This window comes from Theobroma cacao, chromosome 4 (genome assembly GCF_053813885.1).
Source record: "Theobroma cacao isolate CCN51 chromosome 4, ASM5381388v1, whole genome shotgun sequence".
Taxonomy (NCBI): Eukaryota; Viridiplantae; Streptophyta; class Magnoliopsida; order Malvales; family Malvaceae; genus Theobroma; species Theobroma cacao.
Genome location: NC_142642.1, coordinates 36,141,732 through 36,159,090, shown reverse-complemented (window position 1 = coordinate 36,159,090; position 17,359 = coordinate 36,141,732). Strand labels below are relative to the sequence as shown.

Sequence of the window (17,359 nt, the reverse complement as noted above, 5' to 3'; positions counted from 1 at the left end):
TAGATATAAAGTCCCATTTCTCTCTGTTAAACTAAGTAAGTTTATTCATTAATTGTAGCCAAATCAAAAGATAAAAAGCACTAGTTTATTCACTTCGATTCATTTCCTGCAGTTAAGAATAAGATCAAGAAAATATTAAAAAAATTAGAAAGAGTACTGTCACTTGGATGCAAGCAGCATTTCCCGGCGACACTTCAAGTAAGCAAACGTTGCATCACGGTCAGGGAGGTTTTCTTTGATTACAGGAACTTGTTTGAAGTTTTCGATCCACTGATTCAGGCGAGGGAACTTGTGGGGTTCGACTAGCTTCATTCCTGCTACATCTTCAATAATTCCCAGCCAATGAGCTAGCCCACCAAAGGCTATGTCCACCATATTAATCCTGTCTCCTCCGAAGAACTTCTTCTCATCCCCAACCCCAAGGGCATGTTCTTCGATAGTTTGCAGCATTTCCAAGCTCTCTTTCACTGCCTTCTCTTGTTCTTCGCCTTCCGTTCGATAAAGAGGCCAAACTGTTGCTGCAATCTGCCAGAATGAAGGGTACATAATAAGGGTAGCGACATAGTCTAATACTGCCATAAACTGCAGATTCTGAATCTAAACTATACCTTGTCTTCTGCAAATTTAATCCAAAATCGAGCAGTGGCTTTGTCAAAGGGATCGGTTGGCAGCAAGGGATTATGTGGCCAAGCCTCTTCAATATATTCAAGAATAATCATGGACTCACAAATGGGTTTTCCACCATGGATGAAAACAGGTATCTTCTTGTGAACTGGGTTGGACTAAAGAAGCAGAGGACTCTTATTGGAGAGATCTTCTTCAAAGTATTCGTATGCCACTCCCTTTAGTTTCAGGCCCCAAATAACTCTAAAGACATAAACACTAGCCCATGAGCCGACAAGCTGCACTTCAGCCATGTTTGAGACATCAATAGCCAAAGTTGAGATTTTGTAATTTATAGTGGGAAATGGGATTATACGATTCGATGAAACAATTAATTGTGAGTTCAATTATTATTCAACTATTTCCCAACAAAGTATTATTCAACTATTTTTCTTTGTTTTATCTCTTTATTTAGTATTTTTTTTCAGCAAAGTATCATGAACTATGTTTATTCAGTCATTCTATACGAACCATATCACCTATAATTATCTTTACAAAAATACTACAATATTTAATATAATAAAAAATAATTAAATTTAATTAAAAATTTTATATAAAATAAAAAATAAATTTTTCATACATGAAAATCTCTCCTTTATTTCCAAGCTATAATTTATTCCTTTAACAAACTAATCAATATAACGGTATAATGAGAAATAAACAAATAAATAAAAATTATAAAATATTATCCCTATATATAATATATTAAATATAAAAAATATTTTGAATATCGTGCATAATTGACTAGTGTGGATATTTTTATCATGTCATGTCATGATAAAAGGTTATTGAAGATGAATTTTTGTTGAAAATGGGTGGTCATGGAAAATTTTTTTTACATAATTATTTAAACAACTAAAAATATTTTCGATTAATAAATTCATATAAAACAAAATATTAGATTTACATCTGTTTTCATGGGTTTTTTTTCTTGGATGTTGTTGCTTTATTGGGCCTGGTCTTGGGTTTGTGGCTACTGGCAACTCCATTTTCTAAAGAGTTGGATCATCTTCACGACTTCGACCGGCAGCGTCTGTCTGGACGGTCGACCTAAAGAATAATAACGATGAACTCGTAAAGATCCAAAATCTCCGCCAAAATTTCCCTGAAGAAAATTTCTTGAAATCATCCATGTGGCGAAACTCCGCCACTTTAAGCTTCTCTTCGAAGCTTCTATCCTCTGCCTCTTCCATTAATCATTATTGCTTCCATTACGCATCCGCTTTTTCCATTTTAAGTCCGAACGGCGTCGTTGAACCAGTACTTTCTTCTTCTTATCGACGCTTCTATTCATCATCGGCGACGCCTTCGCCTTCTCCTTCATCTGACTCAGTCATAAAGCTAGGGTTTCTCGCTGACAGATCCCTCGGGTTTCGACCTTTGAGTTCCAAAGCTAGAGATGCCATCCAGCTCGCTCGTCACTACGGTCGATGTTACTGGGAGCTCTCCAAGGCTCGTCTCAGGTCAAATCTCATACAAATTTTTAGGCAGATCTTTGAAATGTTGATTTGTTAAAAAAAAAAAATTGACTTTTTTTGTTCGTTTTTATAGTATGCTGGTGGTAGCGACTTCCGGGACTGGATATGTGCTAGGGAGTGGAAACGCTGTTGATTTGGCGGGGCTTTGTTGGACTTGTGCTGGAACCATGATGGTTGCCGCATCTGCGAATTCGTTGAATCAGGTCGGCTTTCTCTTTCTTTTCAGTCTTTGATTGCTCTCTTGAACACTTTGTTAAGCACAATTCTGGAACTGAGAAACCTGAATTAAGGTTTGGTTGATCAGATTGAAATAGCAGTTCATAGCCCGCTTTATAGAATAGTATTGTTATGAAATAGAGATCTACTAGTGACTATTTTATATTTTCCAAGCATGATAATAGCATTATCTTTGGAAAAAAGTTACATATGAACAATATTATCACTGTCTTTGTCAATTAAAGTATCGCTCATGGAGAAGTAAGAAAAAGGTTGAAGAAAAAAAATTCTCGTTTTTGACGTGTGCCTCTATTGCAACTCTTGCATTACAAAAGGGGCACTTTTTAGGTGCCAAAGGCTTGCACTTCAACAAAGGTCCTTGTGTAATGGTTGAGAGGCACTTTAATTGATGTGTTTCTCACCTTAGCACCTAAATGTACCTCAGCACACACCCTGACAACACTTATTGAAACAAACTCTTGAGCGGGATTCTTGCTTTTTGAGAAGTCATGAATGGTAGAATGGCATGAATATTAATTTGATGTCTTCATACATTAATTGTTGTTGAGGCACATGCCTAGGTATAGAGGTCATGTTAGTAAAAGGCACCTCTCATCCCTTTGGACAGGGTAACTTTACCAAAAAAATTCCCTTGGCACCTGTGTGTGTACACACACACACACGCACACCCTTGAGTTGGTTGATTTTGTAAGCAAATGATCTTTCCCGGTGGTTGTATTTTAAGATACTTTTCATGAATTGTCTAGATTGACCGAGATTTCAGTTAACCTATTGTTTTCATGTCCTTAGGTGTTTGAGATAAATAATGATGCCAAAATGAAGAGAACGAGGCAAAGACCTCTACCTTCGGGGCGCATCACAATACCACATGCAGTCACCTGGGCGTCTTCACTTGGATTTGCTGGCACTGCTATGTTGGCGTGCAAGGTGGCCAGATGAATTCACACTTCTTTTCGTTGTTTCTTTAATTTCAAATTCTGAATCTTTTTATCTTCAGCAATTGCTTAAAATGTTGTCAGCTGAGTGACTAATGTCGTTGCTGCCACAAGGTTATTGCAGGCTAGTATGTTGGCAGCTGGGCTTGCAGCTTCCAATCTTATTCTTTACGCATTTGTGTATACTCCATTGAAGCAGATTCACCCTGTGAATACATGGGTTGGGGCTGTTGTTGGTGCTATTCCTCCTCTTCTAGGGTAATTCTGTCTCTAAATTCTACTAAGTTTTCTGATGATTGCCTCAAAGAAATTTTTATTTGTTTATATATTAATAGGCTGGGTAGTATTTAACTGTGTCAACTTTTTCCATACCTGTTAAAACGTGTATGTCACATACAAAAGGTTTGTAACTAAAATGTCCAGTATGGAACTCCAGCTGTATGCAGTTATTTGATCATTGTGATTAGAAGACTTGTTTGATATGCTGATTGTTGATGGTAGTATATGTTGAGAGGATATAGAAGAGCGTAGATACTTTTGCTTGAATATATCTAGCTATTTTATTTGAAAATAAAAAGAAGATTTTTAACCAAGGCTTTGTTGTTTTGCTTTAAATTTTACTTTAAATTCAACCACTTCTAATGTGCAGGCTTATTTTCTGGTCTGAATTCATAGGTGGGTTGCAGCTTCTGGTCAGATTTCCCTCAATGGATTAATTCTTCCAGCAGCTCTCTACTTTTGGCAAATACCTCATTTTATGGCCCTGGCATACTTGTGCCGTGATGATTATGCTGCAGGAGGGTATGTGCATGTTTTTGCAATAAGCATTTTCAGAACTGGTTTGTGATTAGCTCAATAACTTCTCTTCTCTCTGCAGGAAAAGTTGAACTTTTCTGTTTCAGCCTTTCACTTTTTTCACAATCTTGTGTTGAAACCTAAGCTTTGGCTTGGAGAAATTATCTTAAATATCTCCACTGTAGGCCAATGCTGTTGATAATATATCCTGGAAAGGGAAAATGTTTCCCTTTTCTGAATCAAGAAATGTATGTAGTTTAAATTTCAGAAGATTTCATTAGGATGATTTTTTCATGGATATTGGGTGAGGCACGTGACCCCCTTTTGCATGTAAATTGGTGAGTTAATGTGTTTCACGTGGTCTTTCTCCCTTGACTTCAGTTTCCAAGATTTTTTATTTTTTTCAGGTACAGGATGTTCTCCCTTGCAGATGCTTCAGGTCAGAGGACGGCTGCCGTGGCTTTCAGGAACTGCCTATATCTTATCCCTTTGGGGTTCATAGCCTATGACTGTGAGTTACCTCATTCCAAACATGAAAATTATCTTGCTAGGTTTTTTTTTCCATTAGCACTCATTTATATTTATTAAAATTTCCGATTACTGGATTTAGTGTTATAGTGATATGAACCAAAAATTTATAACCTGAATCAGAATTCTGTTTGTCAAACAAATAATTTGTCTTGAACTATCTTAATTACTACAGTAGATGAGTGTGGACTATATGCGTTAGATTTCATTCTCATTTTTTTGTCTTCATATAAGCTAAGTGAAATTCTTTCTGCAGGGGGTGTGGCTTCTGGGTGGTTTTGTGTTGAATCATCGCTTATCACTCTAGCAATAAGTGCTGCAGCATTTTCATTTTACCGTGACCGGACCACTCAAAAAGCAAGAAGGATGTTCTATGCTAGCCTTTTGTATCTTCCTGTATTTATGTCAGGTCTCCTATTTCATCGTCTCTCTGATGAACAGCGAGGCCTTGCAGATAATCCTGACAGGTATATTGAGCTTTCATCTTCCTTGCAAGATGTAAGCGAAGATGATCAGAAGAAGAAAACGAGGCATTTCACAGGTGGTCCACAAGCACGCCCACCTGTAGCATATGCCTCAATCGCTCCATTTCCCTTTCTTCCTGTTCCTGGTCCTTGATGTATTATTCCATTGGCCTCAAATTTTGTATACCGAATAAAATTGTTGGAAGGACAACCCCGAAACCTCAGCTTTCTATTCAAGGCTTTTCTCCCAAGTCTCCATTTTTACACATTTTTGTGTAGAATAAGATTTCATTTCTCAATTTTCATTAACTAGAAATGAATGTAAATTGTGATTGAGCTGCTTATGCACTTTAGAGTAACGTTCATCTTAATATACTTCGAATTGGGTATTTGATTTTGATATCATTTACTTTAGCCATGATCAATTGAAAAGCCCCCGTCTAATCCATCTTTCAACAATCCTAACCAGTGGTTTACAAATCATAATATGGGAGATTCTTCTGAATAAAATCAATCTGTCATCAAATGAAAATATGAAGCCATCATCCTGCGAGCATACCATAACCAATTATTGGCAATCCAGAGCGAACAAAAATAGCTAACACTGATGACAAACTAGCATTGTACACATTAACACTAGGTTTGGTAGGAGGAAGAGAGAAATAAAATGAAGAGAGTGGGAGGAAACAACTCACTAATTTCTTTACTTTTCTTACCTTTGTCTCTTCTCTCTATATCCCATCCTATCCAACAGTGTTAATGTCACACTATTTTCAATCAAGAAATGGAGAAGCGATCATAGTACAGTTAAAAGCTTGGTAAACAAATTTATGCCAAAACCGAACTGGAAATATAATTAATTAATATGCACAATCTGTAGCAACAAACAAATGATTCCTAATAAATGGCTGACCAACATAAATTTCCCGTTTTTCATTTTTTTTTGTTTTAACTGATCTCCTTGGACACTACCCCTCATGTCCTAAATCTGTTATAGTTAATTCTAACGCCCAAGTTTGAACCAAAACAAAAAGAAGATGAAGCTTATGTCCCACCAAAATTCTCTATATAATCAAAAACAGCTTAAAGACTGCAACAAAATTCAAATACTCCAGTTAGGTACAATGAAGGGGTTATTAAATCATGACATCAATGATTGTTGCAATCTACATTGCACGCAAGAATCACATTACGACAGAGGCACCAATATTCTTTGTGTGGGATAAACAACCATGGCATTGTTGAGGGCAGTGTGGCTCCCAAAGTAGATGCAATTCTGGAAAGAAGAGGGGATAGAAGGTAGAGAAGTCAAGTTTAGAATATAATGCGAAAGCCCAGAACAATCAGAATGCCTAAATATAGTAAATCAACTTACTTGTTACCACTAAGAAGACCAAGAACTGATGTGGCAAAATATGATCCAGAAACTTCGGAATAAGCTTTTCTATAGTGAGGTAAGACCATGTGTCCTGTAAGATTTTTTCCATTATGATTAGCACTAAACATTCCAATCAGAACCCAAGCAAACAAGGACCTAAAAGACTCTCATATTCAGTTGGCAGATGAAAAGTTAAAGGAGATCTTTAAGATTTGTCAAATTGCATCATGGGAGAACTTATCATTACTTTAAATTTCACTAACTAGTTTTTTGTTCCTTTCTCCCTCCAAGTTTTGGAGGGAAAAGCCAAAAGAATCCTGAATGGAGAAATAAGCCCTTCTCAAGCATTAGGTCCTTCCTAGTTTTTACACAAATGGCTTATACTCAAGAATTTTTCCTCCAATGAATATCAATGACTTTCTGAGAATAAGAGGCCTCACCGATGCTCAAATAATTGCTGTGGAGAATTGAAATCAAAACACTGGATATTATACTATTTATATCCTCTTTTTGTGGCACCTCTTCAAATGGCAAATTGGTTTTATCAATAGAAGTACTCCATGGAGAATCACTGCTATTACTTTGACAGGCTATGACTTCAAACCATATCCCTGATGGACATCTTCTTGGTTTTATCAACCGAAGAACAATTTTAATATAAGGAGTAGCATGGATAACAGATATGATGACTTCAATGCACATACAGCTAAGGCTGATGGCTGTGTTCATAATAGTGAAGAAAATATAGAAAACAGAGGTTGTTGGCAAAAGAAGCAAAAGTGGTGTAAATAAAAGAGATCCAACAACATGTTGTTTCACAGTGTAGTCAAAGCTATCTAATCTTTGACGAAGAGGATTCCACTTTCGTCCCCTGCCAACAGTACAGCAGCTCTTAGAACAGCTTTCAACAAAGAAATTAATTCATTGATATCTGATATATGGCATGGCATAGTTTACTTCTAATAAAAAAAAATTGTATGCCTTTTAAATTCTATCAGCTAAAAGCTGTAGGGCTATAACAGACGCAAAACAAAATAATGATATTAATGAGGGATGTAAAGAAGAAAAATGCTAGCCTTTCAAAAGCATGGGATCCCTTCTTCCAAGCAACCAGTATTTTAAACTGAAATAGGATTCTAGACAAATTGACCTTATAAAACACTTTGATTGAGATAGAATATAGCAGGCCAAATTATGTTCTTCAAAACATGAAAAGAAAATCCTCACAAGATCATTTTTCCCCACTCTCTCTAATACAATCCATGACATCTTATGACAGCCATATTTCAGCATTATCAGATGTAGAGATCAATGTTTATTAGGACCTGCAATGATCTATTAATATGCTTAAGCTTTTCTATTTAATTTTTCAGTTTTTGCTGCACCACTATGTACAAAAACACTGCCTTCAGCAGGTGCCAAAGTCATTCAAGGTCAGATTAATACAACTTCAAAGAAAAAGGCTCAAATCAGCCTCTTAACTGGTTCTACTACATGGTAGCAATGATCCATTATGACACTCATGGGACTACTATACTTGCACTATACACAACACTGTAAATATGATTTTAGTTTACAATAACGACTGGATTGCAGGAGCCAATCAAATCCTAAATGAGAAATGCTGAAGCGGTACCTGAAAAGACGCCACAAAGCTGCTAGTGCATGTAACTGCTGTGAATAGAGAATTGAGATTAACCAATGAAGGGTTGACACATGCAATGTTGCTATCGTAATCATGTCTATGACCAAAGCAGCTGGTATTGTCATCCCAAAAATAATTGCCGATATAGCAAGTCCTTTGATGAAATAAATGAAGAGGGAACCCACAAACATCCAAAGGGTAGACCAAATTTGAATCGTATTAAGAGAAATCATGCCGAGAACTCCAGCCAATTCTATGTTCAACTTGAAGCCGGCAGGGACACCCATCAACCACACACAACCCGACCGCAGCAACTCATTTGTAAAGTCACTGGCAAACTTTGAAACCCACAAACAGACAGATTCTGCGTGAAATAAGAGTGCCAAACCAATCAAGTTTCCCAAAAGGATATCAACAACCAAACTAGACCACATGGAATGCTTATGTAATGCAACTTTTTCTGCACATTCCACGCTTGATTGAGACCTAAAAGAAAACATCAATATAAATCAGGATGATGAGGGGAGGCATAATGGGGCACTATTCGGAAAACTTCCTCAGTTCAATACGGACTGAGAACTTGATATATCAATAAATGAATTCATATATATTCGAAAGACTTGCCACCTGAGATCATTGTCCTGAAGAAAGATAGGCCAATATAAGATCTGGCAACAACGAATTCGAATATTTATCCAGGTATTGCTAAATGCCTTTGCTGATGCAGCACATACCCATGATTGTGGTCCAAAATTCAAAAAACTATGAGAAAACTGAAGAAAAATATAGAAAAAAGTAGACAATGATGCCACTGACATGGCCAATAAATGCCACATTAAGGCACAAAACCTGCAAAGTCACATAATGATGCATCAGAAAATGCTGATAGAGGCATGGCAAAAGCAAACGACAAAGCATAGTTAGGATAGATTACATCCAAATAATAGGAATATTAGCACTGGATCTCTCGCCATCATGTTTCTCAAAAAATTTCTTAGCTGCAGCGGCACTGTTGATTGCCAAAATGACAGTATCCTGCTTTAAAATATATATATTAAAAAAAAAAGAAGAAGAAAGAAAAAAAAAATGGCCTAATTCCATCAAAAGGTGGTTGTGAACTATATTACCAAGTCATTTAAAGGCTGCTTTTGGTGAAGTTCATCAACCCACTGAGGCTTCTTAAGAGAAGTTTTCCCATGGTCAGAAGAATTCCAGAATCTCAATGAAAAATGGTGTGCACCATATGTTGGAGTTTCATAGACTATAACCTGAATTTGTGCAGACAGAAAGCCAAAGATTAATTGCCATGAAGAAATACAACTTAAAGACAAACCAAACAGCAGAAGCAATCTGACTTACATACGTGGACATCACATCGAGCCACTGTTTCCCCATTCCAATGAATACGATGCAATTTAGGAATCCAACGAATATCCCTGGCATGAACATGAAGAGAATCATATGCCAGCTCAATCCAGTAATTGCTTTCCATAGACATCTGTTTACACTCGTCCAATAAGCTATCTAGTTTTATGCATCCACAGCTCCATTGTCCACAACATCTGCTGGTTCCATCTGCACAGTAAGCAGAGGACTTTCTCAGATCATCCTCTTCCACTCCATTGCAAAACACATGGCCACTGCTGAGACAAGCTCTATGATGACCCAACAAAGAAAACTTCGATTTATCTTGAAGAGATTCATGCATATTGCCATTAATAGAATGGAGGATCTCCTGTTTACAAGAAATATCCAACATTGTGAAAGAAAGTCCCAAATTAAAACACTTTCCACTTACCAAATCCAGCTACAGCATTATAACAAGCTCAGCAGATAACAGTTCAAAAACACAAGAAGCAATTTTTTTTCTTTGAATTTCAAGTAACTTATTTCCAAAGCAATTATAATTCATACACAAACAAGTGAATGGAAAAATGAGTGCTTTACATGGAATATTACAAGCTCAGCAAGAATGATGAACACAAGAATTAAGTTTCTTTCATTAATTTCTAAGTACCCTTTTCCCTAAACAATTATAATTCATACATACAAATCTTTTAAACGAAAATGAGATCAAGATTACTGCTTTACCTGGAGAGGAGATTGTCGATTCGAAGATGACTCGTGATTCGAAGCGAAAGCGACGACAATGTCAAGAGAATCCGAAGAGCAAGATACAAACCAGCCAAAAAGAAGATTGTAAGAAAGTTGTTGGGTTGACGAGAGCTGCTTCGGCCACCAAATCCTACACTTCCTTCTCATTTTCCTTCTGTTTCTACCTCTTCATTAACTTCACTTGAAATCTTCCTCAAAGTTGCTTCGCTTTGCTTGACGTTAAACCCTTCAAGAATTTTTATAACGACTTTAAACATTTAACTCCGTCCAATTTCATTCATTTTCACTAATTTTATTTTCTTCTCCCAGCTTTGAAACCCTAGCTCTTTATACGGAATTGGGTTCGTAATTCTTTTAACATTTCAACATTTTAATAAAAAAATTAATAGTAAAAAAGAAAAAAGTTTATGTGAAAAAAATAATATATATATATATATTACATTCTCTCTATTTCCCTTTTATGTTTAATTAATTTGACACAAATATAAAAAATTGACAAAAAAATTAAAAAAATACTGGGATCTTTAGTATATTCTACAGTATTATTGTTTTCATTTCAGTTAATTTTGTTGGTAAAAATTTTTAATTAATTTTCACCTATTATCAATTTATATATTTATTAATTATATTAATTTTATTTTTAATTTTATTTAAACATTTACCGAACAAGATATTCAATATCACCTCAAAAATAAACTCATACAATAATTTTTTATTTAGTTTTTATCTGAATTGTGAGTATAAAATACATTTATTATGTAAAAATTATTGAAGATTCAATATATCTATTTATGTGAAATTATAGGAAAGAATCACAAGAAAATGAATTTATAATTCACAAATTCATATAAATATTTCAAATTTATCAATAAATTTGCAAAATTTAGAAAATAATCATAAATGTTATATTTACATATAAATTATATTAAAATTAAAATAGAAAAGAAGAAAAAAAGGACAAAAGTGGAAGACCCAAAGTTATTAATTCATCGTGCGCTAAGCTTCGGATGTTTGCCACCTAAACACTGGGTCCCACCTAACAGTCCCTAAATGCCTACAATCTACCGTCCACGTGTCAACAACAGAATCCAAGTTTTAAGTGATATCATCACCCACGATTGCATGTACGTTGCATGATTCATATGCTTCTTCCTTTACCTTTCACCCTTCTTCGAATCTCTCACAAGAAAACAAAACACCCATTTCTCTTTAACTCCATCCCACGAAGCTCTCAATCTTTTGTATGGAGACTGAAGAAAAGCCCTGGAGTGTTATGGGCGAAGAGGGAGGAGAAAGGAGGTTGAAGAAGAGGAAAAGGAATGAAGAAAATGACCCAGAAGATCAGAAACAAGAACAAGGAAATGAAGAAGAAGAGGTTGTCGCAAGGGACCCACTGGAGGTTTTTGGAAGGGACATAATGGTGATGATACTAAGCAACCTTGACGCACGCAGCGTGGCACTATCTCTCCTAGTTTCACGTGCTTGGCACGGTGTTGCTTCCAGTGATAGGCTCTGGAGCTCCAAGGTTTGGTGTTTCTGAATTCAGTTTCTGGTTTGGTGTTTTGGGAATTTAGTTAATTGATTGCATGTGGATTAGGTTGTAAAATTTATTCATTTTTGTTGAATTTTAGGAATTGGGTTTTAGCTTTTGTAGCTGGGGTTTAGTTGTGCATCCGTTAAGTAGAGTTTTGGATGTTGTTTTTCAATGATATGTTTGAATTGAAATACATTTTCTTGTTTTCTATTTTTATTTTTACTCGCTTCTATGTTGGGTTCTCTTTGTAATGTTGGTTCTGTTGCTCTGTTTTGTAATTATTCTTATGCTTAGCTACTGGTTGATAATTTAGCTTTAAGACTCGTATAATCTTGTTTATGATCACGTTTTTCCTTCATGCCTATTTGGTTATTCCATATCTGGAGGCAATTGTTCTTCATGGTTACTATATGTATTTGAAAGGTACTATCATTCACAGTTTTGTGTACATTCTTAGTTATCATTTTATTAGTTAATTTCCTCTTTTGAATTTTAGTTTAAAGGGGGAAAGTGGGGATAAGAATAGAAAGCTATTTAGATCAAATTTGTAGAAGTCAGCGACTTTTGGTTCAAGTTGAGATATTCAGCATTTTTTATCTGGATCATGCAATGCAATTACAGGAAATAAGATATTCAAAGGTAATTTACCTAACTACTTACAGCAGATAAGGAAGCACTTATCAGTTTGAGACACCTCATATTGTAATGTTTATTAGTGTCATGAAGAAAATGAAAGACAAAATTTTGTGCAAGTTATACAAAATGTGCGAGAACAGCATCATAGTTTGTTGAACATGATTGGATGGAGCTGTGGAGGAAATTTGCAATGTGATTTTCCATAATGCACAACAAATGACATCATGTGAAATAATTTACAACTTTAGGTTGGTCATAAAATGCGTGAAAAAGGGATCAATGCCTAAAATTTGGAAGTTACCTTATATCTTGCCACTCTTGTGGCAGCTAATCAACATGGTTTACTAGCATTTTCCAAGGAAAAAGCAGCTGAAGTGCTTGTGTTAGAGGAATGAAGGAGTTGATATGGATCATAACAACTGATGTCTAGCTGCATACAATGGGGTGTGACAGATTGAATTTCTTGAATCTGTTTGACATTCCGCTGCATGGTGCCAGGGAGTAGTGACTTGTTACTTTTACTAAGCCATAACATGTGGATGGCCAAATTATGACTGTTGTTCACATGTAGTTAGATAGCTATGGAGTATGTGGAGACTGGTGGACATTGTCATTGAGGATGTGGTGAAATAGAATCAAATTAAGCATGCTAATAGGTCATTTAGGACCATTGAGTATTCTTAATCATCTGTGTGTGAGAAGCTTAACCTAAACAAGCCAAAAATGAATGCTAGAAAATTCTCTTTGTATGAATGTTGTCTACTCTTTTAACAATTGAATTAAGGTTGTTCTCACCCAATATCAAAGTAGAACACATCTATGAAAATAGAAAGACAAGGGTAGTGAATTACTGTGTCCAGCCAGCAAACAAGGAATGAAGGTTATTCTCAATGAAGACTTTTGTCTTGTGTATGTTTCTTTTTTCTCCTTATTCACAAATTAACCTTTCAGTTTTTTCTGTATAAAATGAGATTATTATTGACTAACACTTAACAGGGCCTAGAGTAGGAGGTACCTGCATTGCATAGCTCAAGAAAAAGGTAAGTAGCTAGCCTAGATGGATTATGATGTCTTGAGGATGGGAAGGTTGAGATTTTAATGGCCTCATGTCTTTGGATTAATCCTTGAAAGTTTTAACAGCATGCTAGTTGGTGTTTTATTATATTATTTTTGTCGTTAGTTGATAGCTTTTGATACCCTAAGAGATTGCACTGACTTTAGATGTCATCCTTTGCATCAATTCACCTTTTTGTCTTGCAATTTATCTAAACCAGTGTATCACATGAATGTCTGCCATAGCTAATTTTATTTTTATATTAAAATGAAGCTTACTTGCCTAATGCCTTTCAGCATCTGGGTATTACCATAGTGGTTTTTTATTTATCATTTGATAAGTTTTGCATAGCATTGCTTTGTGAGGAAGCCTGTACCAGGATTTTACTGGATTTTGTAATTCATGTTTTGACTGCACAATTTCTCATCGACTTTAAGTATGATCTGAATCCTTCTTCAATTATTGAAATTCAAATTTCACTGGTGAGGCATGCGTGTTGCGGTGGTGAAGCAACATTATATTTGTTTCTACTTTTAACTATTATGTAATGTGGCAGTTTCAATTTGAAGGAGATGTTGCAAAAAAGATTTACTAGAACTTTATTTGCCTTCTTAGTGTGAGGAATTGTGGCATGGGAAGGCACACATACCTCGTGCATCCCAAGCCCGGGGACTATCCAAGCTTGCTGCTTATTCAATATCTGTCATGGACGGCAAACGCGTGAGTTAATAAATTCTATTCTCTCAAGTAGTACAAAGAATACCATGGATGCTTTCACACATAAAAATATGCATGCTTGGACATTGACTTACACCTATTTAAATGTTGTGCTTTGGGGCATTATTGACACTGATTGTATCTTGTTATTCTTTGATCAGACTCGTATCATGAAGGATGATCTGTGTGATCATGTATGGGAGTTTCATTTTAACAAGGTATGTGCTACATTATTGTATGTCAGCAAGAGTCAGAACTGTTTGATCTTCACACTCCAGAAATGCATTACTGGTAGAAGGTTTGAATAGTTGAAGTTGTCACAAGAATTTCCCTTCCCTTTGTTTCTTGCTGCTGCTTTCATAAGATGTTGTTGCTGAATGTAATATGATTCCTTAATGCTTCCTTCAATTATCATCATATTTTGTTGCAAGTGCTAATTGGAAGACCTTTACTGATTTCATGCCATCCCCCCAACAACTGTCCCTCAGTTGACTGAATTCCTGACTAATTTTTGAACCTCATATTAACATATGTTTTCATATTGTAGTCTGCATGAGCCCCAAATACAGTCCTTTTTCCATGACCCAAATTGATTAAAATATGACCAATATCATTTTGCTCTCAGGCTGCTCCAGAGTATTGGCGAAATCTTGATCCCTATTGGAAGGGCACCGGTCCTCTCATGCGCCGCTACTTCCACCCAGATGGGAGTCAAACTGCAGATCCTGGTGACAAGGTCTGGGGTGGACATGAATGCTGTTATTCTGTAGTAACTAGTGTTGTTGGTGAAGGAAAGATCAGGGTGCATTATGTTAGGATAAACAGATGGCCCCGAATGTTTGTTTCTAGAAATCAGGACTGGAGCTGGGAAATGTCTAATTGCCTCTACTGCTACACCAGTGTTCCGGATGCTGACAAGAAAGGTGGGACAGGGCCTTTACTTTCACCTTGTGTAAATATCTCTCCTCAAACATTTGGTAGGTGATTTAGGGTGAACTGGATCTATCTTCTTTTTTGCTTGTAAAGGTGCTGTATGTAGCAGTATGTATGATACTTAGTTATGGTTGCTGCTTATGGTATTTGCTTTTTTGTTTATACGTATGCTAGACATAGAATTAGTAACATCATTAGGGTTGTTATAGTCTATACTTGTGTTTTCTACGCTGATTCTCATGTACATATTGACTACAATATATGCAGTTTTTCCAGTAATTCTCATCTTTATTCTCTCCCCATTAGGAACAGAAATTTGATAATTCGTCATGCAAACCTAAATGTAATTTCATATTTCCCATACTCCTTCAAATTTTCATTTCTTAATGGAAACATCCATGTGTAATTAAGCTAAAGTATTGAACAAAGAGTGTGTTTTCTGCTGTTCTGAATTGATACCAAGGCCCATAGGATAGATAATTATACCTTCCATTCTCAACATAAATGGCTAACTACTAATCAAATAAAAACCAAAATTCCATCTCACAAAAAATAATGATAATAATTATTAATTATGGACAATGGCCAAAACTCACCACCCGATAAATGTGAAACTGGAAGACATATGGCTCTATTCAAAAAAGTAATTGCATTCTTATTCTTCTTAAAAAAAGCATGCCAAGCCTTCACTTAATTAAACATACATTAAAATTTATCATAAGAAAATAGGATCATATCTCCTGTAACTGATAGTTTACTCATTAATATTTCACCAAAACAGGAAGTCTACATTAAAAAAAATCCTAGTCAACCATCCATAAACAAAGAGCAAATACAGCCCTTTGCCAACTAGGTATTACTCTGGCTTAACATACACAAACTTTTTTCCTCTTTCTGAGTTCTCAAGTTGTTCTTGTTCAATCGTATAAATCCTCTCATCTTCAGCTTAAAAAAAACACACAAAAAACAGTTAAAAATTCCCATTAACAAATTGACATAATTTTGCAAGCAAAGCAAATCAAATCATGTCTTACAGTGCTCTAGCTCCTCTCCTTTGCATGCTTTTTCTTGCCTGCTGCAGTTTCCAAACACTACCGGCTTCTGCTGCAGAAGTAGATAAACTCATGGTTCGTTTAAGGTACAAGGTTCACATACTAAATGGCTTTGCAGACAATGCTAAGCCATTGATCATTCATTGCCACTCACGGGACGACGATCTTGGAGAGCATACTCTTTGGAAGGACCAAGAATTTCGATTTAAATTCATTGTACACTTTGTCAAGACAACTCATTTTGTTTGCGACTTTAACTGGGGCTCCAAGTCATTGGATAATATCAGTGTTTTCAAGAACGATGCTGAAACTAGCTCATGCAGAGCTACAGGGAATTGCTTCTGGAAAGCAGAAGAAGATGGGATTTATTTTAGCAACAATGATCAAAACTGGGTGAAAAGGTTTGACTGGTAGTGATGTTTATCAATACAGAGAATAATCTCAATGTTTAGAGGATCTAAACCACTAATAAAAACTATGTTATAGTCAGTATGGAAATTGATTTTAATAACTTTAGATGTTTTTGTTGTTGCCCATTCTTATTATATCACATGTTTTCCCATCTTAACCAGCAAATTAAGTCATGGAAAAGACATCATCAAATTAACTCTTCCATTGCATCATTTTTCATTGCATTTTGCATTCTTCAAACGTCATTAGCTCTTAAAGCAGAAGAGAAACCACTGTTTCGTTTCAGGCTCAAAGTTCACATGGTGAATGGCTTTGCAAATAATGCTCAGCCTTCGATCATTGGTTGCCATTTCCACCAGTGATGATCTTGGAGAACACGCACACCCTGTGGAAGGACCAGGAATTTAAGTTTAAGTTCATCAATAGCTTTGTAACCAAAACTCATTTCATTTGCAGCTTTAAAATGGGGCTCAAAAGTTGTTGAATAATTCATATCAGTGTTTTCGAGAGAAGCGTAGAAGATCATACCTGCAAAGCTACAGGAAATTGTTTCTGGAAAGCCAATGGGGATGCCATTTATTTTAGCGACAATGATCAAAATTGGCAGGAAAGGTTTAGCTGGTTATGATTTATATATATATGATTAATAAAATTGTTATAGCCATCGTCCTCAAAAGTGTAATGATAAAAATTTAAAAATCTTTTATAAATTAAATTTTTTAAAATTATGAGTACTTACTTTTAAGGTCTATAACTTTTAATTTTATCAATAAACTCATAATAT

At 35.7% G+C, this 17,359-nt stretch overlaps 5 protein-coding genes across 5 annotated transcripts; 3 read left to right on the top strand and 2 right to left on the bottom strand.

Moving 5' to 3' along the window:
• Nucleotides 1-16: 16 nt before the first annotated feature.
• LOC18602835 (glutathione transferase GST 23-like) lies at nt 17-936 on the bottom strand. The gene is made up of 2 exons (XM_007034463.3): nt 609-936; nt 17-525 (listed from the first exon to the last, which is right to left on the bottom strand). The coding sequence occupies exons 1-2, from the start codon at nt 717-719 to the stop codon at nt 160-162; spliced, it is 477 nt and encodes a 158-aa protein (XP_007034525.3). The 5' UTR covers nt 720-936; the 3' UTR covers nt 17-159.
• A 676-nt stretch (nt 937-1,612) lies between these two features.
• COX10 (cytochrome c oxidase 10) lies at nt 1,613-5,489 on the top strand. The gene is made up of 7 exons (XM_007034462.3): nt 1,613-2,126; nt 2,215-2,344; nt 3,168-3,305; nt 3,438-3,571; nt 3,989-4,114; nt 4,516-4,619; nt 4,893-5,489. Exons 1-7 carry the CDS (start codon nt 1,795-1,797, stop codon nt 5,252-5,254), a joined length of 1,326 nt encoding a protein of 441 aa, XP_007034524.3. The 5' UTR covers nt 1,613-1,794; the 3' UTR covers nt 5,255-5,489.
• A 438-nt stretch (nt 5,490-5,927) lies between these two features.
• On the bottom strand, nt 5,928-10,584 carry LOC18602833 (N-acetylglucosaminyl transferase component family protein / Gpi1 family protein). The gene is made up of 9 exons (XM_007034461.3): nt 10,215-10,584; nt 9,487-9,858; nt 9,251-9,391; nt 9,058-9,158; nt 8,751-8,972; nt 8,115-8,609; nt 6,919-7,349; nt 6,476-6,569; nt 5,928-6,376 (listed from the first exon to the last, which is right to left on the bottom strand). Exons 1-9 carry the CDS (start codon nt 10,383-10,385, stop codon nt 6,250-6,252), a joined length of 2,154 nt encoding a protein of 717 aa, XP_007034523.3. The 5' UTR covers nt 10,386-10,584; the 3' UTR covers nt 5,928-6,249.
• A 790-nt stretch (nt 10,585-11,374) lies between these two features.
• On the top strand, nt 11,375-15,397 carry LOC18602832 (uncharacterized). Its single transcript, XM_007034459.3, has 4 exons — nt 11,375-11,763; nt 14,078-14,182; nt 14,341-14,397; nt 14,805-15,397. Exons 1-4 carry the CDS (start codon nt 11,482-11,484, stop codon nt 15,162-15,164), a joined length of 804 nt encoding a protein of 267 aa, XP_007034521.3. The 5' UTR covers nt 11,375-11,481; the 3' UTR covers nt 15,165-15,397.
• A 740-nt stretch (nt 15,398-16,137) lies between these two features.
• LOC18602831 (S-protein homolog 24) lies at nt 16,138-16,578 on the top strand. Its single transcript, XM_018119106.2, has one exon. It carries the CDS (start codon nt 16,138-16,140, stop codon nt 16,576-16,578), a length of 441 nt encoding a protein of 146 aa, XP_017974595.2.
• The last annotated feature ends 781 nt before the right edge of the window (nt 16,579-17,359 follow it).

Coding starts and splice junctions, on each gene's coding strand:
- LOC18602833 (XM_007034461.3), bottom strand. CDS start 10,385: ATGAGAAGGAAGTGTAGGATTTGGTGGCCGAAGCAGCTCTCGTCAACC. Junction 8,973..9,057: donor AATATTCCTATTATTTGGAT/GTAATCTATCCT, acceptor GTGACTTTGCAG/GTTTTGTGCCTTAATGTGGC. Junction 6,377..6,475: donor GGTCTTCTTAGTGGTAACAA/GTAAGTTGATTT, acceptor TCTTCTTTCCAG/AATTGCATCTACTTTGGGAG.
- COX10 (XM_007034462.3), top strand. CDS start 1,795: ATGTGGCGAAACTCCGCCACTTTAAGCTTCTCTTCGAAGCTTCTATCC. Junction 2,345..3,167: donor CTGCGAATTCGTTGAATCAG/GTCGGCTTTCTC, acceptor TCATGTCCTTAG/GTGTTTGAGATAAATAATGA. Junction 4,620..4,892: donor GGGGTTCATAGCCTATGACT/GTGAGTTACCTC, acceptor TTCTTTCTGCAG/GGGGTGTGGCTTCTGGGTGG.
- LOC18602832 (XM_007034459.3), top strand. CDS start 11,482: ATGGAGACTGAAGAAAAGCCCTGGAGTGTTATGGGCGAAGAGGGAGGA. Junction 11,764..14,077: donor ATAGGCTCTGGAGCTCCAAG/GTTTGGTGTTTC, acceptor TTGCCTTCTTAG/TGTGAGGAATTGTGGCATGG. Junction 14,183..14,340: donor CTGTCATGGACGGCAAACGC/GTGAGTTAATAA, acceptor TTCTTTGATCAG/ACTCGTATCATGAAGGATGA.
- LOC18602835 (XM_007034463.3), bottom strand. CDS start 719: ATGATTATTCTTGAATATATTGAAGAGGCTTGGCCACATAATCCCTTG. Junction 526..608: donor TTAAATTTGCAGAAGACAAG/GTATAGTTTAGA, acceptor TCATTCTGGCAG/ATTGCAGCAACAGTTTGGCC.
- LOC18602831 (XM_018119106.2), top strand. CDS start 16,138: ATGTCTTACAGTGCTCTAGCTCCTCTCCTTTGCATGCTTTTTCTTGCC.